General features: G+C 43.1%; 1 protein-coding gene across 2 annotated transcripts; it reads left to right on the forward strand.

Moving 5' to 3' along the window:
- The first annotated feature begins 2,790 nt into the window (after positions 1-2,790).
- On the forward strand, positions 2,791-27,420 carry TNFSF11 (TNF superfamily member 11). 2 transcript variants are annotated; one of them, XM_064174804.1, is made up of 5 exons: positions 2,791-3,422; positions 10,101-10,268; positions 17,654-17,699; positions 17,786-17,884; positions 25,031-27,420. In XM_064174804.1, the coding sequence occupies exons 1-5, from the start codon at positions 3,201-3,203 to the stop codon at positions 25,450-25,452; spliced, it is 957 nt and encodes a 318-aa protein (XP_064030874.1). In that variant the 5' UTR covers positions 2,791-3,200; the 3' UTR covers positions 25,453-27,420. The 2 variants fall into 2 exon arrangements, with proteins under 2 accessions (XP_064030874.1, XP_064030881.1); XM_064174811.1 differs by lacking the exon at positions 2,791-3,422 and adding an exon at positions 3,648-3,749.

Consider the following 27,420-nt stretch of genomic DNA (forward strand, 5'->3'; position numbering starts at 1 on the left):
GTGTCCTCTTGTTCTGGTGCTGGCCACCTGAGAGAAGAGAGCAACTTCCTCCTGGCCACAACCTCCCCTCAGGTAGTTGTAGACAGCAATAAGGTCTCCCCTGAGCCTCCTCTTCTCCAGGCTAACCAATCCCAGCTCCCTCAGCCTCTCCTCATAGGGCTGTGCTCAAGGCCTCTCCCCAGCCTCATTGCCCTTCTCTGGACATGCTCAAGCATCTCAATGTCCCTCCTAAACTGGGGGGCCCAGAACTGAACACAGTACTCAAGGTGTGGTCTAACCAGTGCAGAGTACAGGGGCAGAATAACCTCCCTGCTCCTGCTGACCACACCATTCCTGATGCAATGTTTCTGAGCATAAGTGTGAGCATTTGGAAAGAAGAGATGGGGCAACCATTCAAGGTTAGGGTATTGCTCCATGACTTCCTGGTGTTGTGTGTGGGGGGGGATGTTGGGAAGCAAATGCTCTCACCATCACTTCTCAGATGTGTCTTGTTCTTGGTTTATTGCGCTATTTGGGTCCACTATGACATGATACCACCTTATTTTGATAGCAATTTGTTGCATAGTGGTTTGGTGTATTTCAGATGCTTTCCTTTAATTTTGTTGGACCATGTAATCATGTTTGATTCAGTCCCCACCTCTTTGGGAGGTAACATTTCTCGGTTTCTTAGCTCAGGCAGACCTAAAAAGCATATTCTGACATGGATCAAGAGTGAAAAAATAGAATGTTTGTCTACAGCCTAAATGACTTAGTTGAGTGGCTAGGGCTGGGGGAAGGGTTGGACTGGATGATCTCGGAGGTCTCTTCCAACCTGCTTGATTCTATGATTCTATGATTCTATGACTTACATGGATCTTTGTCATTCTCCTTTGTTCCTCAAAGCCTGAGCTAAAGCTCAGCTCCCCTGCTTTGATATTTGGATCATTTCCCCACTGAATTTTACAGGACTGCAGACTTAACATCCCTGCACTATGTTTGCAACAAGCACTTTCATAGCATTTAGGAGAATGCTTTCAACAACTTGGACTAGTTAGGCACATAAGATGGATCTACCAAAGAGATCATTACATCTCCAAAAGTGTAGATACACATGATGAGGGAAAGCCCAGAGGTAGGAAAGATTACATGGAGGCAGAAAATACTAGAAATAGGCAAACTCTAAATGAGCAGGTATGTGAAGGGGAAGCTTAACCTAAACAGAGAAGGCCATGATAAAGAACACCTTTACAAACTTTTTAACCAGACAAACAGGCTGGAGAGTTGGACAAAGGTGAACCTCATGAAGATCAGCAAGGGCAAGCGTAGATTCCTGCACCTGGGAAGGAACAACCCCATACACCACTACAGGTTAGGGGTTGACCTTCTGGAAAGCAGATTTGTGAAGCAGGACCAGGAAATGATGGTGGACAAGTTGCCCATGAGCTAGCAATGTGCCCTCATGGCTGAGAGCGCCTACAATATTTTGTGGCCAGCAGGTGCTGGAGGTTGTCCTCCTCATCTGCTCTGCCCTGGTGAGATCTCATCTGGAGTACTGTGTCCAGTTCTGGGTTCCCCAGTTCAAGAAGAACAGGGAACTACTGGAGAGAGTCCAATGGAGGGCCACAAGGATGATTAGGGTGCTGGAGCATCTCTCTTAAGAGGAAAGGCTGAAAATCATAGAATCGTAGAATCAAGCAGGTTGGAAGAGACCTCCAAGATCGTCCAGGCCAACCTAGCACCCAGCCCTAGGCAGTTAACTAGACCATGGCACTAAGTACCTCAGCCAGGCTTTGCTTGAACACCTCCAGGGATGGTGACTCCACCACCTCCCTGGGCAGCCCATTTCAATGCCAATCACTCTCTCTGCCAACAACTTCCTCCTAACATCCAGCCTAGACTTCCCCCAGCACAACTTGAGACTGTGTCCCCTTGTTCTATTGCTGGTTGCCTGGGAGAAGAGACCAACCCCCACCTGGCTACAACCTCCCTTCAGGTAGCTGTAGACAGCAATGAAGTCCCCCCTGAGCCACCTCTTCTCCAGGCTGCACACCCCCAGCTCCCTCAGCCTCTCCTCATAGGCTTTGTGTTCCAGGCCCCTCACCAGCTTTGTCGCCCTTAGCCTAGAAAAGAGAAAACTAAGAGGGGGTCTTATCAAGGCATATAAATACCTAAAGAGTGGGGGTCATAAGGATGGGGGTGGGGTCTTCTCAGTGGTGGCCAGTGACATGACACGGGGTGATGGGTATGAACTTGAACACAGGAGGTTTTATTTGAACTGAAGGAGAGACTTCTTTACTCTGAGAATGACAGGGCATTGGAGCAGGCTGCCCAGAGAGGATGTGGAGTCTCTTCTGGCAACTTCCAAAACCCACCTGGCCACGTTTCTGTGCAATCTGATCTAGACATACCCGTGCTGGCTGCGGGGATGGGCTAGATGATTTCCAGACGTCCCTTCCCACCCCACACCCCATTCTATGGGGAAGCTCTGATCTGTGTTCAGTGGCAGGCAGCTGCCAGCAGAGCTTTCTAACATTTGATTACCCAAGTCCTTTAAAAAGACTCGGAGCTGTGTTCTCTGCTTTGGACAGCTCAAGTCAACAGCACCCGTTCTCATTTTAGCACGGTCTCAGTGAGGAGTTAAAGACACAGAGTGACTGACTTGCCTTTGGTGCTCTGAGGACCAGGACCAACCACAGGGATAACGGAGGGGATCCCCTCGGGTGCACACTGCTTCCAGGTGCCCCGGGATTTGGGGCAGAAGGACCCTCTGGATGCGACCACACCTGCAGCGTGTTGCAAACCGGAGGGAGGGCAAAGATGAGGAGAGGGCAGTGGAACGGCTGCCGGCAAGAGCCAGGGCTCCCCGTACTGTGTTCACTCTCGGTGGGCGGAGGGGAGGCGAGGAGGAGCGGCGCTAACCGCGGTCGCTGGGCGACTGGCCCGGCAGTGGAGGTCAGGGCTCCAGGGGCAGGAGCGGGCCTGACCCGACCCTCCCGTCGCGGTTCAGCGGGGGCCGGTCTCTGCTCGGAGAGGGCGGTGGTAACGTGTGTGTGGTGGCGGGGACGGGCGGCAGAGGCACGCCGCCTGGGGCTGATTGGCCGCCCAGTTTATAAGAGGTGCCCAGCCGGGGCAGAAGGGTTGTTTGCCGAGGCCGGGGAGCTCCGCGCAGCCGCTGGCCGCCTGTGGAGCCGTCTGAGCGGTGCGGAGCTGCCCGCGGCGCGATGCGGCGCGCCAGCCGAGACTACACCAAGTACTTGCGCGGCTCCGAGGAGCTGGGCAGCGGCGCCGCCCACGAGAGCGCCCCGCCGCCGCCGCCAGCGCCGCCGCTGCCGGCCCATCCGCACCCGCCGCCCGCCTCCCGCTCCCTCCTCGTCGCCCTCGTTCTGCTGGGATTGGGGCAGGTGGTCTGCAGCGTTGCCCTCTTCCTCTACTTCCGAGCTCAGGTAAGCGGCTCCTCTGCTGACCGCCTGGAGGCGGCGGCGAGTTGAGGAGAGGAGGTGGGCGCTGTGCCTTCGGCTTTCGCGTCCGCGCTGTGAGGGAGCGGCTGGGCAGGGCAGGGCAGGGCAGCAGCGCTACCTCGCACCTTTCGGAAGGGCCTCCTGTCGGTGGGATTGAGTGGATTAATAATAATTAAAAAAAAACAACACCAAAACAACAAAAGGCAGAGAACACCTTTGTCTGGCTCTGAAGTTGCCCCAGCTTCGAGAGGGATTGGGCGGAATGGCTTCTAGTACGCTGTCTGTCGCTGGTGCCGCTCAGCCTGAGGTGTGGTAGGTAATGCTTTGGCTTGCGGGTGTAATTTAGGGTACAAGCTTTGCCAGCGAGGTCGAACATGAGAAGTCCCCAACTCAGAAAGTAACTAATAGTCCTTCACTTGATGTCATGCAAGACTGTAGTTTTTAATGATCGGCTTGCCGTTATTCACTAGAGAAGGATTAGACATAGTTGAGGTCTTTGGCTACCCATAAGTGCTTCACCCGTGGGAGAAATGCCTCTAGGGAGAAGCAGGCACCATTTGGAATCGTTTGTGCTTCAGACGGCATGGGGATGCTGTGCAGCAGCGCCTGTGTGCTAGCGGGCATCAGCCAGAGGTGTCTGCTGTGGCGTTTCAGAAAGGCTGTGCCCCATGGCAGCCAGGCCGCAAGCCTGCCGGAGGATGCCTCAAGAAGAGGCCGCAGTACACGCAGCAAGGAGCACAGGGAGGTACTGCTGTCGGGGAGATAAGGTGGCTAGCGGTTAAGCTTTCAGAGAGAAGAGGAGCCTGCTTCTTGGAAACGACTTGCCTTGTTGGCTGGATCCACTTACTGCTGTGTCTCTTACCCTGCATGGCTTCTCAGAGGAAGTGGGGGACTGCTGGGTGCTTGTTTCTCGAGGTGTTGGCTTTCTGCTCTGGTTTTTTATTGGATGCTCATCAGTTCTGCTAATGCTTGTCTCTTTGCCTTCATGGAAGTGGTGCTTTTGTTGTGTGCACTTTTCATTTGAAGTCAGTGGCGAGTGGAAACCAGTTGCTTTCGGTTTACTTTCTAGGTAGATGCACTTGGTCTTGATGTAGCAGCCTGGATTCCTTAACAAAGTGCACTCTACAAACAGATGTTGCCCAAGTGTACACCCACTTAAATAGATGAACGACTATCAAATACACAGGATCATTTATTATGCAAACCAGGTTGTATTTTCTTACCATCAGTGGTTTTGTGCTTGCCATTTTTACAACGGAACAGCAGTGCAGTACTTAGTTCATCATGTCCCATGTGCTTCAGAAGAGTGACACTTAATTTCTGGGGCTCATTGTAAAGCAGCTTAAAGCCAGTGTTGTTTGCTTGAGAGTGAAATGAATTAGTGCCTGCTTCAGCTGTGGCAGAGAAATGTTTTTCGCTCCAGATCTGCGTGAACGTGAAATGACAGCTTTGTCAAAACATGGCTCATGTAAATGCACAACTGTGCCAGAGAGCCACTGAAGTCGAAACAACTAATCAAAGTATACTCTTTGAAATCTATTTTACCTTTATCTTCCACTTCCCCCTACTAAGGACCCTTTCTGATAGATTCCTATCAGCACATGGCTAAAAAAAGGCTAAACTTGGCTAAAAAAAAGGCTAAAAAGAGCATTCATACCATAACGGTTGGGGTTTTTTTCTGTTTCCTTGATTTAGTCTGGGTGTAATTCTGTATTTGGCAGCTTAATTCTCCTCCCAGTTTTCTTGTTCCTGTAGATTTGGAGTAATGCTATTGGATAGAGCCCTTTATAAATGTGAACTTCTGAAACGTGAAAGAGATGATGATGCTAGATGTAGACTTGGCTGAAGTCACTGCCTGAAACATTTCTAATGGAGAAAGTGGCATATTTGCCATAATTGAATAGAATAGTATATACAATAATAACTATACTGCTGAAGAAAGTGCATAAGTCAAAATTGTAAGATATGGTAATCCCTATTTGTTCACCAATTGCTTGTTGGTGAATAAGATAGGTGGAAAAATATAGTGGGCCCTGCAGAAGTTGAGTCTTATTTAATGTCTTGCACATTATTTATATAGGACATAATCTGACCTCTTTCTTTTGAAGAGATTGCTATCAAATATATTTATATTAGGCTATCTCAGCTTGTAGTTTTCAGTAAAAATTTCATCTGTCCAGATTTGATCAAAGGATTTGAATTGTTTGGTTGAAGAATTAACTGAATGTGAATTAGCAAGATTTGACTATAGGCTGATAGTAAGAATCTAAAAGCTCTTTAAAACTCTGCCTAAGAGGCTGAGTAAACTCTGACTCAGTTTTACCATACACATTTTATCTGTATTTGCATAAAATAATTTGGCTTGGATCATGACACAATATGATCTGAGACAATAGTTGAGGTTTTGGTTTTTCCTTAGTTTTGTTGATTTTGTGGCTTGACCATTTGGAATTTCACAAGACATAACTGACAGTAGATTTTCATGGGTAAACACACGTTTGTGGCCAAGAAATAATGCAGTGCAATGCAAATGAGACAATGAGCTAGAGCATCTAAAAAGGAGAAAAAAAAAGGCTAATTGCATTTTACCAATATTCTTATGTTCTGAAATATACAAACATTGAGATTCTCTGGCTTTTCTTTTTGAACCTCGTACAATATACTGAATCCAAGAAATTAAGCACTAACAAAATGCCTTTCTGGCTTCATTTAAAGTTTCCTGAGTGTTGTAAAACAGTGGCTAACAGAAAAGAGCTTGGCAGGGGTCAGTAGCACTTTTTGGAAGCCTGGAGGAAACCCTTCTCTGTGGTTAAGAAAGGTCATGGAATGCAGGGTGATATTTGATAATCTGAAAATTGGTTTGAGTTTGAAAATATGTGTGAGTATAAACATGAAACATTTATTGTAAGGAGTAAGTACAGAATGTGATACTGCAACGTTGCATAATTGAGACTGTGTTTAATATATAAAGGGGGCTGTAAAGTATTGTGTCTTTCAAAACTAAATGGAATATTTTTAACACTGGGAAACTGGCTCTTCATCCTGTACAATCATATGGTCTCACCCACAATGCTGCAGTTCATTTTGGCTGCCCTGAGTTAGGTAAAAAGAATCCCAGACAGAGATGGAGTTAGAATGATGGCTGATGCTGAAAATCAAGAGGCACTGGAAGGTTTCACCTGATTCCAAGGTGAAACACAATGGATGTGTACACAACAGTAACATAGAAGATATAAGCTAGAGACTCCTCTGTTTAAATAGGTTAATTCCTATAGAGTATTTAGCTTACTTAATCTTATTAAACTTTCTCCAGTGATTTTGGTTGCATCTTGATGTTTCTTCCTGGTATTAAATCTTTATGACTTCATGCTGAAGAGGTCTGTGCCTTGCAAGTTAGCAAGCTGCTTCCTGTAGACCCTCCTTCTGGTGTTTTATCTGACTCTTCAGAGGTTCTTCTCAAAAAATATCCTTGAAAGTTTTTCCTGTGCCTCACTTTTTGGCCACAGTTCTGGTCTCAGTGTTTGGTAATAGCAGTTCAGGACATGATGTTTATGAAGATATAAGGTGTGGGATTTCTGAGAATGCCTTTTCAGATGAGACCTAATTTCCATGGTGAAATGTAGTGAAGATTAGGTATTCTTTGAAAAAGGTAAGGGCAATCAGGTAGATTAGTGAGTCCCAGCGTCAGAGCTTTGCCTTATCAAACAATCTCTGGAGACTACAGCTTTAAGTTGCTGAAGTTATCAGTTGCAGTTTCCATTAAGCCTTCGATCTTTTAACTGTAGGTGCAGAGATGCTGGTTTTCTGTCTTAAGCCTTCAGCAGATAAACTGTGATCCAAATAAGTGCTTCTCTGCAATCTGTGGTTACAGCTCTGGCACAGTGTTGTGTGACACCTTTGGCTGACTGCTGATGGGTCTGTGCTATGTGCGATTTGTCATGCTGGATGCTTTACAGTTTTCATGAGCTTTGTATTGTTAAACCTATTTTTCTTTTCTAGTTTTCAGAGGAGTTTAAATAAATACAAAATGGGGAGATAGTCTCTCACTCTAATAGAGTTACTGATAAAAATGAGTATCTAGTGGCAGTTATTTGCTGTAGCTTTCTGTCTTTTGTAATATGTGTGGAGGGGAGAAGACTTAGATATCCACATCGTTTTGAAGGCTCTGATTTACTCAGGTCTCTAACAACCCCAACATAAGAGGCTACATCTGGAATAATTGCCTGTATTTTGGGTCCCTCAGTACCAGACACATATCAGCAAACTGGAGGTAGTCCATCAGAAGACAGCTGTGATGGCTAGGGTCTGCAGTGTATCGGAAATGGAGAACTGAATTCATTTGACCTAACAAAGAGCAAACTAAGGTGAGGGAAGCTAATCACTAGTTTGAGTTACCAAAAGATAGAGCCAGTCTTTCCAGAAATTCACAGCAAACAGAAGAGGCACAGTCATAACCTGCAGCAAGGAGAACTGTAGCTGGACATGAAAACTAGTTTTTACACAATGAAAGTGTTTAAATCATAGAATAGTGTGCCCAGAGAGGTTCAAAGCCATGACCAGCTTGCCCTAAGTTACAAGTTTGCCCTTCTTCAAGCATGGGGTATTAGTTGTCTTTTAGCAGCTGTTGGTAAATGTTTTGTGCACCACTCTGTTCCTTTCAGCTTACACTTGATTTTCTGAGTTCCACATACTAGTAGAATGTACTGGAAGAGATGCTTTCTGGGTGCAGTTGGACAGCTGGTGCTGCCTTACCTCTCTTTTATTTCTATGCCTAATCCTGTATTTGCTCTGATGCTCATCTGATACCTGGAGTGGGTTTCAGGCTGCTAATCTTTCAGGAAATAAGACCAACAAAAATTTGTCTCAGGCTACTGATTCAGAAGAGGAGACTGAGAACCAGGAATGAAATTTTGTGGTGAAGATGAATGCACAGAGGTGCTTGCTGGTTTAGATCAGCTTAAACAATGAATGGAGCTGCAATGCACTGGGTGACTTGAGAGGTCATTACTGTAGTTTTTAGTGCTTAATTCTTAGAGCTGTAATGGCTATACACAGATTTCTTTTGGATTTGTCTGTGTCATGTCACCTCAGGAAGATGTTAACTGCCTCCAGTTCTGCCCCTCTCAGAACTGCAGCATCCTCTGATCTTCAGGTGAATCTTTTCTGTTTTGTTCCAAAAACTGCAGGGAGAACTGAGACAGCTGAACTAGGTCACATGGGCTGACATTGGTATGAATGAACTGGGCAAACAGCTCTCATTTGGAGGCTTAAGCAGAAGTATGGTGATGGCAGAGGCAGCATTTGGTGTTGCCATCTGTGCAATCAATGTTTTTCTACAGTATGTGCCTGTTGGATGGCTGCCTGGCTGGTGTAGGCTTAAATTCATTTCTATAGTCCCAACCTTGTATTTTCTAAAGTTAATTTGATTCTTTTTTGGTGTTAGGGAATCAGATTTATGTTTGTGTGAACAAATGAAGTAACATATTTGATTTACTCTGGCTACTTTATTTTCTGCAAAACTTCCTTTTGATGTTCTGTTTTGTCCAGTGCTGTGTTAAAGGAAACTGAATGCTGGTGAGGCACTATCCATTAACATCTTGGCATTCCCTTGTTGTTACTGCAAATGATATCTTACCCTCTGTAGTTCTCAGATGAAGTTATTTTTTCCATCTTATGCAGAACAATAGAAGTAAGTATTCTTTATTAGACCACATGATAGTGTTTGAAAACATGGACAAGGTTTTGAGTGCACAAATCCTTCTTCAAAGCCTAAAGTAAAAGCAGAATAAATACAAATTGAGAACAAATGCTGAGTCTTAGGCCATCTGTGAAAAACAATGGTTGATGTCTCTTGAATGTTAAGTGTATGGAGTGTGGGCAGAGAGGCTGAAATGGTTTGAAATAATATTTATGCAGTTGGAATATCCTTCCAATTTAACTTACTGACAAAATTAAGGAGTGTTTTAAACTTACAGCTTAACAGCATATTTGTTTCAAGCTTGATTGCTAAAACCATCTCACAGATACTCTAAATTTGCCAGGCTTTGCCCCATGAAGGAGACATGTTTTGTAGTACATGTTTTTCATTTTTTTCTCTACCTGAATTTTTGCTGTCTTACCTGGTGACTGCTTCATGCAGCAATGCCTCTTGCTCACTAAATACTTTCAATGACAGCTGCCCTCTGTTCTGTTTCTCCTCTTGGGAAAGATGTGCTAGATGCTGTACTTGTTTTCCCCCAGTTCTTCTACTTATCATTTGTGTGTCATCTTGCAAACTGTAGTTTTTAGACATAGGACAGCTGTGTGTGTTACCTGCTGAAATAATTGTGGTGTTGCACTGAGTAGTAAAAAAACTGAATTGAAGATTTTGCTGTAAGAGTGGAATTTATCTTTAGCTTTTGATAATCTTGTACCTAGCCTAAGCTAATGAACTAGATAGTTCTGGAAGATAATTCATTCTCCTGTCACACATGCTTGCTGGATGAAATAAGCCTTGATGAGGGGAACTTTTTCCCTCTTAATTGTTTACAGTGAAAGTTTAGATACTAAATTTGTCTAGGTGCCAAACTTCTAAATGGTTGAAAATTATCTCTGACTAAAATGCTCATAATGTCTGCTGGACAAACACTTAAAACTGCACTTGTGTTTGCATTTTTGTTTCAGATGGACCCTACTAGAATTTCAAAAGAACATGCACACTGTGTCAGAACACTTTTTGGGCATCAGGAAAATACAGATTTGCATGATACATCCTTTGAAAGTCAAGAAGTGAAGTTAATGCCAGAATCATGTAGAAGCATGAAACAAGCTCTCCAAAGAGCGGTGCAGAAGGTAGGTGGCAGACAGACCATGTGTTCCCTTATTTTGTTGCTCCTGTTGAACTTAACAGTTTTTCCAACACCTATATTCAGGGGTAAGTTCTGTAAAGTATTTTCTGATGTCAGAATAATACCTGAAGTCGCATCCAAGATTGTATTGTGTTTGCTCATGAACCTGGTCGTGGTTAACCAGTTCTGTATTCCAACACATTCTACTTTTGCTATACTTGCAGTGAGTTGATTTGCCATTCTGACAGGTAGGCTGGAATGGTAGTCATTTATCCTAATGCTTGTACAGATCTGCCAACACTTTGGATGTTCATAAAAATGGACAGTTCTGCCTTTTCCCCCCCCTCCAAAGTAATCTTCCTGTTTCTGACGGGATCCTCCCATGTCAAGATCATCAACAGCCAAAATATTGCCTACGAGACAGAGAAGATAACATCTGATCATATTTCTTGCTCTTTCTTCAGCCCAAAATGGGGGATAGTATTCTGTTTTTCTCTTCTTTGCTCACTTTGCCAATTTTCTGTTCTTTACAGAACAGAGCTGCTTTGCCATAGCACAGTAACTGGACAGTCTTTGCCTAGCAATTGAGAATGACAGCTTGTTCCCGAGCACAAATAGCAGAAGTAGTCAGCTAAAGAAGTCAACCCTAATGAAGAAACCTAGGCAAGCTGGATATGTCACAATCACCTCTTTCTGCAGTTAGAATCATAGAATCAACCAGATTGGAAGAGACCTCCAAGATCATCCAGTCCAACCTAGCACCCAGCCCTAGCCAGTCAACTAGACCATGGCACCGAGTGCCTCATCCAGTTACTACATTTGATCTCTTTGTGTGTTCATTATAGCATTTAGTGGTAATTATGGGCTATTTAACAGCTGAATGTCTGCTATGGTATGTGGTTTTTTGGCTTACCAGATACTTTAACATTTTACATCTTCACATCTGCCTAGGACTGTCAGTGTTTCGTAGAGAATACTACATTAGATTTGAGCTGAAATCATACACACTTTATAGAGTGAACTGCACTTGAGTTAATTATATAGTAATTTAATTGTGCTCATGTAGTGTTTGCTTTTATCACAGTACCCTGAGTGACAGATTTTTTTTGGAAAAGAAACCTGTTACTTCTTTTGTTTTTTTTTTTCCCTATCCACCTCCTTAAAAAAAAAACAAAGGGGAAAAAAAAGCAGTTTAGCTGTAGAGTTAGTTCTTTCCTCCAATATTTTATAGAGGCTCACACTATACCTACTTCTGGTTTGTGTGCTGGTACTGGGCTGCTTGTTCATGTGGCTCCCATGACAGAGTAAGGAGCGTGTTGCAGTAAGTGAATGGGAAGCCATGTGTTCTGGTCATTCACTGCTGGCTACTCAACAAAGGCCTTGGCTTTAGCTGAGCTGCATATCCTGCCGTTCTGAGTGGAGCCTAAATGCTGCAGTGTCCGTGGCCGGGATAAGTAGAGAGTAGGGGTAGCTTTTTTGGCTGATGAGCACTAGTTTGAGAACAATAAAGTTTCACTTGCCAAAGTCATCAGATCTTGAATTCCCTCTGAATGTAACAGTCTATTAAGCAGCTGCATTAGTTTTCTGGACTCTTTGCCATCATTCATTGGTTGTGCAGAGAAAAATATAGATAGAGAAATCATTGCCTGGGACTACATTTGCACATTTTGGCATACAAGAAAGGTGGCAGAAACAGTATTAAAGCAAAAATTTACTTTATCTCGTTCTGCCTTTTGTAGATTCTGCTGCAAAGAAAGGTAGAAATGAAGCTGAATCTGACTTCCAGGTGTGCTAACTTTGTGTGAGAATGCAGCTAATGTGATGAAAGAGGTTTCCTGTTGTCTGTGCTTTCTTTGCTTCTCTGCAAGAGGCTGTAACCTGTGTGTGTTTTAAGAACCAGTTCTTATTTGGATTGGCAGCATCTTAAGTGTCTGAAATGAAACACTGTAGAATGCTGCTTAGATTTTGTGATTTTTCAGTGTTTTCTATTTTGCAATTTAACCTGTTCAGGAAATGAAAATAGACAGCTTGCTTTTGCTCACATTTTTAGTCTGGTTACGGCTGTTAGCTTACTGCACTGCTTCTCATCTGTTTTCTTTGCACACCTGTAAACCTCTGAAGTAGAGATTGACATTGAAAATGAAAGTGCTCTTATGAAACGCAGTGTGGTAGGGCTGCAAGGTCAGGTCTAGAAACATTTGTCTCCTGAGAAAAATAATAACCAAAGATTTTTAATCTAATGGTGAATTCCTTAGCATATTCCATGATAAAAATACTGTTTAGAAGGCATTTTACTCAGTAGGAAGCACATTTTCAATGTTGCATGTAAACTTTCAAGCAGACAAATAATATATTTCCCTAGACTGCTTGTTTGCTTAATTATTTTGCACATGTAACCCTATGAACTTTCTGGCAGTCCAGATGCACTAACCACAGTTCTTATGAAGTCTGTCATGAGCCTGAAGTAGAAGACACTACAAACATATCTTGGGTCAGTCATAAGTAACTTTTTCTTGGCAATATTCCCAGCTTCTAGCAGCTTGAGGAGTTCAGGCGTAAACTACTCTCCCATATGGCAATAGAGTACTTTGCTAGACCTCCAGGGCAGCACTTACAGAGATATCTATATACTTAGCAGACATTTAAAGTACATGCAGTTATGGACAAACTCTGAGTTTCCCAGGGGATTGCTGTGAGTTGTTAAAATTTCACAGTTTCCATCCTACAACCTTACATGACTTGTTATTTCTGCAGGCAATAGACTACTCATTTGGATAGAGCTTGTAGTGCTGATCTCCAAACTGTCTTCTGATAAATGTACTTTCTGTTTTACTTCCTCCTTGATTAACGTTCGTCAGATTGCTGAATTGCCAGCCAGATAGGTACTTCCTTGTATTAAAGCACTCAGGTAGTAGAGGAAACAGCTGCATGAAGAAACTTTAGGACCACAGTCTGTTCAGAGAGGGTCTTTTCTGATTGGCCTCAGAAGACTATTTACAGCTGTTTGAAGTACTTACTGAGTTATTGTAAAATGCAAGAAGAAAACAGATCACAGATGTCACATGCTCAAATGTAGAATCATAGAATCAACCAGGTTGGAAGAGACCTCCAAGATCATCCAGGCCAACCTATCACCCAGCCCTATCCAATCAACCAGACCATGGCACTAAGTGCCTCATCCAGTCTTTTCTTGAAGACCTCCAGGGACAGTGCCTCCACCACCTCCCTGGGTAGCTTATATCCTCAGCACTGGGCATAACTTGAAAAGCAAAAAAATGGTTTTATTTTCATAGCTGAGAAGCTAAGGGTTAAAACCTGCAGCCTGTTGTGGATGAGGAAAGAGCAGTTTCCAATTTTCCATGATTTTTGCTTTTAAACTGTGAAAGTTTTGCAGCTTCCCAATTGCCTCTTTAGTTTTTTGGATGAAGGAAGACACATTTTTCATTTTTTTGTGACTGATTATTTTGTCTGTTGTTGTTTAAACAACAACTGGGTGAAGGAGGTTGGAATAGGGGAAGGAAGTCAGCAGAGTTGACTTAATAAACAAATAATGCAAAGGTGTACAAGTGCAGCTTATAATAGAGCTGAGTGGTGTGATTTTTGTGTACAGTTGTTCTAAAAATAGCTCAACAGCTTTATAGCACACATGGTTTTGTGGGTGGCAGTCTCAAAAGAGGTCACTGGTAATATTTTGTCAGTAGTTCTCATGCTATTATACTGTGTCTTAGAGACAGAATCTGTTACTGCTTTCTTCACAGTATTGTACATTGTGATTAAGCAGGAGATGCTTTAAAGTGTTTAGGTGCTAAAGAAGGCAGCTGATACTTTAAAGGTTTGGAAAACCCTAACTTTTAGTCCCTTGCAGTAAGGATACCAGGACATTTTTCTAATCCCACTAAGAAACCATGTTTAGACATTTGGATGTCTTCAAACATCCACTGAAAAATGTGGTTCTTGAGTCCTTCAGAGTCAGAAGCAAATAGATGCTAAAATGCATTTTTAAGGTAGAATGTCTATCAGCACCTTGGTACTGTAGAATCACAAAGTAAAGAAATCAAGGTAAATGTTCCACTATTTAATCTTCAAGAGCAACCCACAGCTCCATCTCTGTTATCTAGGGACTACTTCATGTATATCAGCTTATTTTTTGGAAGCTTGGGTAATAGAACAGAAAGGAATACCAATTTTTTGTGAGGCTGGTCAGAATCAAGAACTTGACACTAGTAGAATCAAGAACTTGACACTAGTACAGTGTTAGGAGAACTCATCTGATGGAGGATTTCTGGTTTCTGGCCACAGGCTAGCCACTTCCAATCAAATGGCATGCACACAGAAGAGTTAATGAACACAAGCCACTCTGCAGCATTTCTCAGTGTGTTAGTGTTGGGCCACGTTGTAATGATGCTTGCATTCCTAACTGTGTAGTAGCATAGCTTCAAAAGAAATAGAGGAGAATGTTTCTGTCAGTTGCTCTCAGGAAACAGGAGAGTAGGCTCAAGACCATCAGGACAGGGAGAGCTGTGGACTGAAGTCATCTCGAGCTGCTGTTCTCACCAGGTCATGTTGCAGATAAACAGCACCACCAGCAGTTAGAAAGAAAGCAGCTCAGACTGCATTTCATGGGACCACAACCTTTCTGCATGGAGCTGAGTCAGGATGCCAGATCTCAGAAGGTGACATACCCAGCTGCTCAAGCCAGAGCATCTTTGGACGTGTGCAGAGGCAGAACTCTGTACTCCTAGGAAAGATGTAGGTGAAGAAGAGGACAGCAATTGGCTAGTTCAGGGACTTCAAGGGCTGTGCCGTTACTAGTCAATAGGAGATTAAAATGTACGTAGCTCTTTCTGGATCTTCCTATAAGGCTTTCCAAGCAAGAACATTATCAGATCTCCCTGAAGGACAGGGTTCAGAAGCAGACTCCACATCTGAGAAGTTTCTGTTAAGGAAGCAAGGAAGCAAAGGAGTCACCTCCTTCTATTGAAAGGATTGCGAGTAAGTGCGGTGCAGGAATCTGAGTGTGGTCCATCTCTGTCTCTTGCATCATACGTTCTGTTCTTTTCAGAAGCTTTTGCCACTCCTTGCTGGATCTAGTACTGACTTTTTTTTGTTGTCGTTCTACTTCTGATGAAGTTAAAGAGCTCAAGTGTGGCTAGATGCTGATGCTGGTGTACATCTCCTAGAATTGAGCTGCATTTTCATGCTCCTAGAACTGACAGTGAAGTGGGAAGATCAAAGAGGGGAAGTGAATGTAAATGGGGGAGGTGGACACGAGCTTTGTTTCTTTTGAAGTTGCAATTCTGCTTGTCGTATTGTCTCGGCAGCGGAAAGCATCTTAATGATTGTTATCTACCAAATCAGCATATCTCTGCTGAAGTAGTGTGCTTTGATAGTCATAATACAACTCCTATACTGCCGAGGCTTTTCAGTTTGGTTTAACATTTAAACACCTACTGAAAGAGGAAAGTGAGAGTAATAAATGCAGTGGCTAAGACGCAGCAGATTTCACTGTGGCTGCAAAATTACAGGTGTTTTCAAAGCAGTATTTCAAATTCTGAAACCTTGCAGTGATTGAGAGCACAGTGGAACATTGCTGATGTAGCCAAATCTGAGGTGCGTTGCATATGGATGGTACCGAAGCAGATGCACAGCAAGTACGTGTGACGTAGAGATAAAACAAAGGACCACTCTTAGGTTTTAAAGATGTGATAAATGATTTTCTATCTTCTTCAAAGGGTTTCCTTTTGCTAAATATTTTCTTAATAGCTCCATGGTATGAGATGTTCTGAAGAGCAAGTAGAATGTTGCCCCTGGTTTTTAGAAAACAGAGATGGAGAGAGTCATGGGGGAGCAGAGGGCAGAACTGAGGGCTGAATACAAAGACTCAGTTCAAGCTTGTAAGAAGAGTTGGCTGTTTATATTTTTGAAAACTACTGTTTGTCTGTTTTCTGAAGAGACAAACAGATATGTACATAAACAGATTATGTAAAAGCAAGGCTTTTTGTGGTGCCTGATGTTTGTTACTTGTGCTGTTCTTAGTTTCAAATAACTTAGGTTTCATTCATGTTAAAACTAACCTGTGGTTTTGAAGAATGCAGGCTTCCAAACAGATAGTGAGTGCATTTGGCCCAGAAGATGCTTAATCCTTCAGTTCCTACATACCTTGTTAGGCAAGAGCCTTGATTGTAAAGCCTTATGATCTTGCAACCTTCCCTGTTAGTGATCAGGCTTCAGGGAGATGCCTTCGAGGAGACCTTGTAGTAAACTTCCAGTATCTGGAGGGGGCCTACAAGAGGGCTGGGGAGGCTCTATTTACAAGGTCATGTAATGACAGGACGAGGGGTAATGGGTTTAAACTGGAAGAGGGGAGATTTAAACTAGATGTTAAGAGGAACTTCTTTACAGTCAGGGTGGTGAAACACTGGAACAGGTTGCTCAGGGAGGTTGTGGATACTCCCTCCCTGGAGGTGTTCAAGGCCAGGTTGGATGAGGCCTTGAATGATCTGTTCTAGTGGGAGATGTCCCTGCCTATGGTGGAGAGTTGGAACTAAATGATATTTAAGGTCCCTTCCAACCTGAACCATTTTGTGATTCTACGATCAAGTGTGAGGGTTGGAGGTTTTAATTTACCTAATTATTTGTTTCATTACAAAAGAAGTTCAGAACTCACCTTTCCTTAGTTGTCAGTGTGATTCCACATCAGTCCCTATGTAGAACTGCTTCTTATGTTACCTTTTCACCCCATGTAATTAAATCAGTTCATAAATTCCATTGTTTTATGTGATGCATTCTTAGCAGTCATTGGCACTTAGCAGTCTCAAGTTGTGCTGGGGAAAGTCTAGGCTGGATGTTAGGAAGAAGTTCTTCACAGAGAGAATGATTGGCATTGGAATGGGCTGCCCAGGGAGGTGGTGGAGGCACTGTCCCTGGAGGTCTTCAAGAAGAGACTGGATGAGGCACTTGGTGCCATGGTCTGGTTGAGTGGCTAGGGCTGGGTGCTAGGTTGGCCTGGATGATCTTGGATGTCTCTTCCAACCTGGTTGATTCTATGATTGTTCTGTTTCACTTAGAGAAAGCTTCCATTAAGTAGGAAATGTAAATATCCTGTCATCACTACTTTGATAAATAGTGTAACAATCATACACACCATCAATCCTCTCTGCTTCTATCAGAAGGATTGGACAGATGAAGTAATTTGACTTTAGCAGCTAGTGTGTTCACATTATACATCATGCAAACAGGAGCACGTGTATCCCAGGCATCTGAATATACTGTAGGTAGAACAATCCCTACATGAGCACACACAGAGTGTGGTGATTGTGCAGACTACCTGCAATACACAGTGTTACAACACTAAGACAACATCAAAGCAATGGCTTTTTCTCATTGTAGGAAGTCCAGCGTGTCATGGGAAGAGCACCACCAAGACCAGAAAAAGGTAGGTGCTGGTTTATGAGTAAGAAATGTTTTGTTTCTACTAAACTTACCTTTCTGAGGCCATGCACTTACTTTTTTTCCCTGTAGCTGCAATGGAGGCATTAGGAATGGATCTATACAAGAGAAGCAAACCTGAGAAGCAGCCATTTGCCCATCTCATTATTGATGATAAGAATATTCCATCTGGTAAGTTCCACTTGAACTGAATACTTCCTATGCTGCTATAAATGCATTAAACAATGAAGTATATGAAAACAGTTGAGCAATACCAGCAACAGATTGGGATTTCAGAAATGACTTCGGATAATAAGTTGGATACTTTAAAGGATTTCAGAGGCAGCAGTGGCAAGGTTAACACGAGGACAGCTGCCCCTTTGCCTCAGGTATCTGATGTAACATCAGTCTGTCAGATGCTCAATGGACACCATTTCAAATGACCATTTTTCATGATCAGGATCTATGGGCTTGGCCTGCCTGTTTGTGATACTTTCAGATGAGGAATGAAGATACAGATTGAATGTTTTTCTCTGAAGTTACTTGCTTTCTTTAGCTGATGTGGCTCAGCTGGAGTTCTTATTTCACACTGGCCATCAACTATAGCTATGTATACACACAGATCTATACATACACACATACAAGGCTATACCAGTGCAAAGATTGGCCAGAGCCCAGGCCTTGCAGGTTGGAAGATGTTTTCCTTCCACTGAATTTTAAGATTTTCTGTTGTCAGATTAAGAACTGTCTTGTTTCCTGTTTTCTGTTGTAAAATTCAATAATACCTTGTGTCCATCTATTCAGCCTGCCTGAGAATCACTCTCTTTGTGTGCTGAAGTGTAATAGGCTCTCTATGCATTTCTACTCAGGGTGGATCTGGAAACTGAGACTCTTAAGTGAATGCACAACACACGTGAGCATTAGGTGTCCATCACAGTAAAAACATACTATAAAGGAAGCACATCTTTCATTTTGAGCTGTTGAAAACTGCAGTCCCAATGTCATCAGTATAGCTTGCCTGCAAATTCCCTGCCCTCTGGCTACATTGCACTCTCATAGTATAGGGCTGTATTTATAGCATTCCCTCTGCTAATGCATGTTTCAAAAGTTTTGTCATATTCCATTCATAAAGATGTTGCAGGACTGATACAGACATTTCCACATTAAGACTCCCAGGGCCTTCCTGACATTCAGACATTGCAAAGCTCCACAAAGGTCTCTGTCTGCATTCATCTAGCATCTTTCAGTAGCAGGAATATCAAAGATCATAGCATTGTATTCTGGGCAGCAGGGTTTCTGGTTAGTGTGTTGACTTGGATGCAGTGTGTTTCTGAGCTATTGAGCAGGGGGAAGGATGATCCTGTGGCTTCTATTTGGCTCTGTGGTAAGAGCATGGCATTCTTTTGTCTTGCTAGAGCTTTTGTTCTCTCCCCAGAGTTGTCCTTGGATGGCTTTGGGAATATCCTTGATAGTACAATATGAGGGAACAAGACATGAGTCTGCTTTAGAACACTCTCCAGAGGAAAAGATTCATTCTTACAATTTTAAGATATCTTAACACTGTTCCTTTTTTCGCCCTAGGGCACTGTCAGCTGAGATTTGTCTCACTATTCTCTGCACAACAATCATCACTGATGTAGTAGAAGTAAACCAGAGTTTATTCTGAAGCTATTAGAGGATCTCAAGATGGGAGGGGGCAATGATCACCACTGTCATCTTCCTCTGAATATATATGCATTCTGTAGTGCTGAGCTCCTTAATTAAGCTATGTACCTTGCTTTTCTGTTTTGTATTTCCCCAAACCTTTTCTATTTGTTTTTCTGTTTTGTATTTCCCCAAACCTTTTCTATTTGCTTTTCTGTTTTGTGTTTCCACAAACCAAAGGGGAATGCTGTGCTGAGGCTTGAGATCTCAGATTTCAGCAGCCTGCATAGTAATACCTTGGTCTTCCTCTATTTAAAGAGAAAGCACTTCTGTATACAAGGTGTTAACTTCTTGTCTATAGAGAAAGGATTCTTTCTCCCTTCAAGTGCACTGACATTGGCAAGATAGAGAGTTTTATAAGTCAAGAGCTTAAGCCACAACTTCTACAAGCTTTCTTATTAGCTGAAATCCTCCTTATGAGCTTCTATTTCAGCCAGATTTTGGCTTTTGAGGTAGGTCAGTAGTAGAAGGTGCACTATCAGTAAACTTGACATAGCATTTTGTCTTTGTAAGGATTGAATTAGTTTGCTAATCATAGAGACAGATAACATATATCTACAGAAATGGAGCGTGTCAGTGATATTCTGAAATCCACTTTTCCCTGTGGGGGTTTGTTTGCTGTCTACCTGGATGTTGCTGTAAACTGTATCAGAGCTAGCAGTTGATAATTTTTACTGTTCTGCATGACTGGATTAACCTTCTAGGGAGTGATGTAGTACATCTGTGGGTAATGGCAAGGGAGGCATTGCTCTTTCTTGCTCTCTTCACTTGGTGTTCTTTTAATAGCACAGGCTGCAGGAACTCTCATAAATACAGTGCCTGTGACAGCACCCTGCTTTGTTTCTCCTTGGATCAGATGAACCCCTTACCAGTGTGATGAGCAGGACATACTTCTTCCTCATCTGGCACATCTGGCTTCTGCCTCTTTTGGAGCAGCGTTGCCAGGATTTTAATATGAACACATATTCTGTGGTCCCTGTGGGTATTGCAGCAGTGAAGGGCTGCATCCTTATGGGTAGCTGGAACCCTGAGCCCGCTGGTTGTGAGGCACTTCAGTATCACTGCTGTGAGGCAGTACTCGCTTGACTGGGTGGCTTAGAGATTAATGACAGGCATAGAGGAGGAATTTGCCTGAGGGTCACCAGTAATTTTTTTTTCCTCCCATCCTGTTTCCTCTGACTGTAAATGGCAATTTTTGTTTTCTTTCCCTGATTTCAAACCCCACATCTGAAATCCTGCTGAATTGTTTTATGCTATCCATGAGTCTGGACAGATCTGTTCCTAGTATTTTAAGGTTCTCTGCTGTCATCACTCTGACCCAGGATAAACAATGTCAAGAAAAAAATATCAGACTTCAGCACTGTTAAACAGGGTTTTATTTTAAGTAGTTTGCCACCAAACACCCCTCACAAAGGGGCATGAGGCAATGTCTGTGAGGGAATGTTTTCTTTTTACCTGGTTCACAATTACATCAAGTCCCAAATGGACTTTTGCAGCTGGGGGGAGTGCTGGGGAGGGGGAAAATAACCCTTCCAAGCTCTTGCTGTCCCCACCCATCATTTGGCTGCAGAAGCCATAGTGGTTTGGCTTGCTGTGTGTATTTTTTAGGTTTACTGCCTTAGGTTAAAGCTGGATTTTTGCTGGTTGGTTTTTACCAGAGCTCACAATAAATGCTACCTAGGTTTTAAATGAAAACAGTGCATTTTGGTTTATAAATTGATTACAGAAATTAGTCACCATTTAAAGGAGAAAATCACAAGCAGAAATAAATATAAATGTTAAATATATCATTTGGGAAGTGAATTGATACCTTCAGCTGTCTAAGGAAACACTGTAGTCTTCTGAGCTATTTACAGCCACAGGTTTGGCCTAGCTGCCCTTTGCCTCCACAACAGTTTTTCAGACTAACAGTTCTTTGGTCCTTGCCTCAGGCTTTATTCATACCTGGAAGCTCATAGGATGCAAACTATCAGTGCAGGGTTGTTTTCTCCTCTGTTTTTCTCCTATCATTTTCCTTCTTGATAATGAATTTCACTGAAACTTATTTGTTCTTCGTTCATGCTCACAATTAATGCTCGTAGCATTATCATTTAGGTTGGAAGGGACTTAAAGAAGTTATCTAGGCTAATCCCCTGCTCAAAACAGGTAGGGTCATATTCCATCACCTCTTGGCCTCCATCTGAGCGTGGATGGATGATGCATAAACTCCCCTCAACACCAACACTGTGAACAAACTTCACCAGAAGTCTTCTCTCAGCATCTCAATTATAAGTGACTGTGACACCTATTTTCTCTCCTCCCCCTTCTTCAACAGAGAATCCCACTAAGGATTTCTTCAGAGCTGCTGTTTGATTAAGACTGACAACTAAAAGGTTTACTTGCCAGGTAAATCAAGTCTGCTTAGCAACTACCCAGTGTGTCACCAGTCAGTCACAGCCTGGCAGCATGCCCTTCTATTCTGTTCTACATATACATTCTTGTTCTGTGTCTCTGATGTGCCTCTCCTCTGATCCAAGCAGTGGTTTCTTGCTAATTCTCCTCATCTTGAAGGCAACCCCACCTCCTTGGGGCCATATTTCTGACAGACTTAACACTGTACACAAGAATTTCTACAACTTCCTTAGCTGTCCCCCAGTGCCTCAGAGGTGCACTCTGGTGCCCCTACCTCAGCATCTCTTTCAGGTGAATCATTCCAGGCTAAGAGACTTGAGATCTTCGTGTTGCTTCCAATTAATCTGTGGGTGTCATTGATTCTTTGGAGGCACTGCACTGAAGACAGCTTCTCTGTATGATCTTGCTTGTGCAATTTCTACCTGGCTGCACTGAAGCCATAGGGGAGCAACTTTGACAGCCTGTGCTTTGCTCGAATCTTTGGTGAAGAATACCAGAAGCTTTGTGATCTGGACTGCTATTAAAGTATTCATCTCACATGCAGAAGTTGCTTGCCCTTGCAGATGGGGAAGACTCACAGCTCTCATATTCCCCTGCCACTACTTTGCCTCACTTCTTTCTGCACGAACAAATGCAAGAGACATCATTTTAACTAATTAAGTATAGCTGGGGCTTTCCCCTAGCATGTTTGTGAGCACCAGTAATACATGCTTGGAGGAGAGGGCACTGGGGCCCTGACATGCACCTTGCAAAGTTTGGTGAGGATGAGAGGCTTTGGTTTGACGCTGGGAGAATAATGTCCTGAATGTACCAAGCAAACATTTAGATGCACTGAGAGCCTAAGGTGTAAGATACTCTGGTGCCTGCGTGGGCTCACTGCTATGGGAGGGAGCAAATGGAGTTAGTTTTGTGTGTTGAAAGCTGCTGGTGGTTATGAGAACAAGTTGGCCACCAACTCTCATCTCTTGTATTATGCCCTATGTATTAAACTCGATAAATGGCAGTGTCAGTGGCTTATGTGTATCAAGAAATATCAGGGCCTCTGTGGCTTTGTCAGGACAGTGCTGTTTCCTCTGTGTGTCTGTGGGCCCTCTCTGAATCTTCTCCCACTGTTGCCTATTCCTCACTTTTTTTGCAGGCAGTGGCTGTGAGATGAGATGGATGTCAGAATGGTATAGGGGCTGGGACTGTGGGGTGTGTGCTTCAAGGTGTGATCTTACACAATACAATTGGTGCATCTGGATTGGGGCAGTCCTGGGCACTGATATAGGCTGGGCAGTGACTGGCTTGAGAGCAGCCCTGAAGGAAAGAACTCAGGGATACTGGTGAAAGAGAAGCTCAACGTGAGCCAGCAGTGTACACTTGCAGCCCAGGAAGCCAACAGTACCCTGGGCTGCATCAAGAGAAGTGTGGCCAGCAGGTCGAGGGAGGTGATTCTCCCCCTTTGCAACACTCTTGTGAGACCCCCCCCTGGAGCACTGTGTCCAGTTCTGGAGCCCATATTAGAAGAAAGATACGGACATGCTGAAATGTGTCCAGAGAAGGGCCATGAGGATGATCAGAGGGCTGGAGCACCTCTCCTATGAAGGCAGGCTGAAAGAGTTGGGATCGTTCCATTTGGAGAAGAGAAGGCTTTGAGAAGACCTTATTGTGGCCTTCTGGTATCCAAAGGGGCCTGCAAGAAAGCTGGTGAGGGACTTTTTAGGGTGTCAGGTAGTGATGGGACTAGGGGGAATGGACCCAAGCTAGAGGAAGGTAGATTTAGATTAGATGTTAGGAAGAAGTTCTTCACTGTAAGGGTGATGAGACACTGGAACAGGTTGCCCAGGAAGGTGGTGGAAGCCCCATCCCTGGATGTGTTTAAGGCCGGACTGGATGGGGCTCTGGGCAATCTGATTTAGTGTGAGGTGTCCCTGCCCATGGCAGCAGGGTTGGAACTAGATGATCCTTGAGGTCCCTTCCTGACAATTCTGTGATTGTGGTACATGCAAGCATGGGGTTAACTCTAAATACTGAGTTTGCATAACAAGATTTGTTATGTCATAAATACTTGGGGTGCTATCTAAAGCCTGAGCTCCTTGTGTGTTACTAAAGACACACAGTTGTGCTGATTTCCCCCTTCCTTTTTTTTTTTAATGTTTTCAAGTGAAAATATCTTTGCCTTTGTAACACTACAGTGACAAGAACATGACATATGGGAAGATTTCCTAACCTTTCACTCTGGGGAATGGTCAGCTTAACTCACTTTCAGATTTGGCCAGCAGGACAAGGGAGGTTCTTCTGCCCCTGTACTCAGCACTGGGCAGGCCACACCTTGAGTGCTGTGTCCAGTTCTGGGTTCCTCAATTCAAGAGAGATGTTGAGGTGCTGGAAGGTGTCCAGAGAAGGGCAACAAAGCTGGTGAGGGACCTGGAACACAAAGCCTATGAGGAGAGGCTGAGGGAGCTGGGGGTGTTTAGCCTGGAGAAGAGGAGGCTCAGGGGGGACCTCATTGCTGTCTACAACTACCTGAAGGGAGGCTGTAGCCAGGTGGGGTTGGTCTCTTCTGCCAGGCAACCAGCAAGAGAACAAGGGAACACAGTCTCAAGTTGTGCTGGGGGAAGTCTAGGCTGGATGTTAGGAGGAAGTTGTTGGCAGAGAAGAGTGATTGGCATTGCAATGGGCTGCCCAGGGAGGTGGTGGAGGCACTGTCCCTGGAGGTGTTGAAGAAAAGCCTGGCTGAGACACTTAGTGCCATGGTCTAGTTGAGTGGCTAGGGCTGGGTGCTAGGTTGGACTGGATGATCTTGGAGGTCTCTTCCAACCTGATTGATTCTATGATTCTATGATTTTGTTTAGCTATTCCTTGCAAACACAGGTTAAAGACTGGCAAAAGGATTTGCTGTTTTTTCCAGAAGTAATTTTTACTTTTGAATTCTTCTCGAGTGTTTGTTGCTCAGATAAAGTTTTAGGTTGAATGCAGTTTCTATATGAAGCTTGTTGCATTGTTGATTATTGTCCAAGAAGGTGTTTTGAACCCAGCAGATGTTCTAGTGGGAGGGCAGACAGCTATAAGCAGCAAGCCAAATACGGCAGTATGCCATGAAAAATGCAGATTTCTTATGGTTTCTTTTTACCATGAATTTCTAATATTGTTTTAGCCTCTATGACTGCAGTTGCTATAGATTAAACAAGCTGGAGATTGCTTTTTAAATGTTGGAGTTTGTGAAATGATTATAAATATTTCATTTTCTCTCCTCCTCAGGAACTCGCAAAGTGAACCTCACATCCTGGCACCACGACAAAGGCCAGGCAAACTTATCGAATATGACCTTCAATGATGGAAAGTTGATGGTTAACCAAGATGGGTTTTACTACCTTTATGCCAACATTTGTTTCAGGCACCATGAGACTTCAGGAAACCTGACTAAAAGAGGGCTTCAGCTGATGGTGTATGTGATGAAGACAAGCCTTAAAATAAGGCGCTCTGATGTGTTGATGAAGGGAGGAAGCACCAAGTACTGGTCAGGGAATTCAGAGTTTCATTTTTATTCTGTAAATGTAGGAGGGTTTTTTAAGTTAAAAGCTGGTGAAATGATAAGTATCCAGGTATCAAACCCATTGCTACTGGATTCTTCACAAGAAGCAACTTATTTTGGGGCTTTTAAAGTTAGAGATTTAGACTGAATCTTTCTTTAGGGTTCTAAAAAATTGGTTGAGTTTTTTTAGTGGTCCAGAAACAACTTGAAGGCAGAACTGGAAGTCTTGCAACCCAATAGCATCTGTGTAAGCCATGTACTTTTGTGGGAATCCCACAAATGCACAGAAGAGAAAAATGACATCATTCTTCTGATTCCTTCCTGTTTTACTTCATATGTCTCCACTGGCTTCAGTAGAGTCATTAAGACTTTACATTGGCGTAGTTGAAATCAGAACATTCAATATGATGAAACTTCTGCTTCCAAGGTCTGCCCTGGCTTTTTAACCTGTGCTATGCTTACTAGCTTTGGCATAAACATAAAGCAGGACAGAACTTGGCTCCCAACTTGCATTTAGGGCTCAATTTTGCTTGGAGTTGAGCATTCTCACCCTGAGACAGCAAAGATTATGAACGTTTAACTAATCGCATTGCATTTGATGTGGCTTTTCACATGCTGACTTAAGACTGTTCTTGCTTGGCTGGATTAGGGTTGTGAGAGCTGAGGCCTTGGCAGAAATGAGTTTTGCAGAACACCTAAACCATTTGAGTTGAGTTTTTACCTGATTGAAAGGGTTATTGCAGCAAGAAGGATGATCACCAGGCCTTGCAGTTCTAAAAGGTTAATCACAGGCCATGTTTTATTCTCGTTGCACAGTTAATTGCAAATACAGTGTGCCTTAAAGTATTACATTGTGCCAGAACCTGCAAAGACATTTTTTTAGACAAAAGTATGTATTTTTATATTCTGTAGTATCTAAAGTTACATTTCAGGTGTCATCTTTTGTGGAAAAAGAAAAAAAGAGGGAAAAAAAAAAAAGAGAGAGAAGTAAATTATATTGTCCTATAGTATTTGATAACAAAATATTTAAGGTCTCTTACTGTTTGTATATTTAATGTTTTAAACTGTTTTTTTTTTTAATGTACAGAACTGGTGCACTTTTTAATCCCAATGGGAAAAATTGCAGCTAAAAAGAGATTGTTTGCAATTAGCAAATGTAATATATATATATCTTTGTTCTTTTTAACTTAATAGATTTCTGTTAACATTGTCAGTGTTATTGGGAGGGAGGGGAAATCACATCGATGGCATGAAGAAGTACACCAGAATGCTGGTCACTGGGTGCCTTTCATATCTAGAGGGTAATTGACATTACAAAGCTAACATTACTCAAAGGGGGAAAAAAACCAACCAGACAAAATTCATGCATAGTAAGCCACGGGGATGGGGCTGTTTTAGTTATAGGGGTATTTATAGTTACTGAACAGGCATATTTTCTTACAACAAAACCTGCAAGGTGCAAATTCTGCAATTGGCTAACATGTTTTTTAGCTTAGTTTCCTGAAAAAGTGAAGCTTGTGTCCTTGCACTGCCTGTCCTTGTCTCCCCTTCTAGCTTTTAGTGCTCTGCACGCTCCTGCCAGATCTGGCAGATGAATGGCAGTGTTAAGAGATGTTCTTCGAGGTTTTATGGGAACTGACAGCTGAGAACAGCTCAGCTGTTACACATTATTTGTCAGTGGCTGGCCACTGCTCCTGTTAGCCAACACATGAATATGGGGGGACTCCTAGCTAGCTGCAACGTGTGTTGTTGCTCGTATAGTTGCTTGGACAAAAGAGGTAGGTGGATGGAATCTGAGGGTGGGTACGGAGGACATAGAATAGAGCCATAAATACTGCAGGTGATGTTTAGAGCACGTCTGGGTGGGGAATAGCAACTTGATGGGGAAGGATTGAGGGAGGATTTAGGATTGTTTGCCTGTGTGCTCTAGGATGATGTGGGAAAAACACACTCTTTCTTATGGCAGGAATCACAAAAGGAAAGACAAAAGGGTGTAGGAATTGAGGCTTCAATACCTCAGGCCTTTCTTTTTAATTTTATTTTCTTTTGCAACGAACTGAGTTGAATTCAAGCAACTATTTTATACTGTATAATAAACATTTCTTTTTAATGTTAA

Source organism: Pogoniulus pusillus, chromosome 3, assembly GCF_015220805.1.
Source record: "Pogoniulus pusillus isolate bPogPus1 chromosome 3, bPogPus1.pri, whole genome shotgun sequence".
In the NCBI taxonomy this organism is placed as follows: Eukaryota; Metazoa; Chordata; class Aves; order Piciformes; family Lybiidae; genus Pogoniulus; species Pogoniulus pusillus.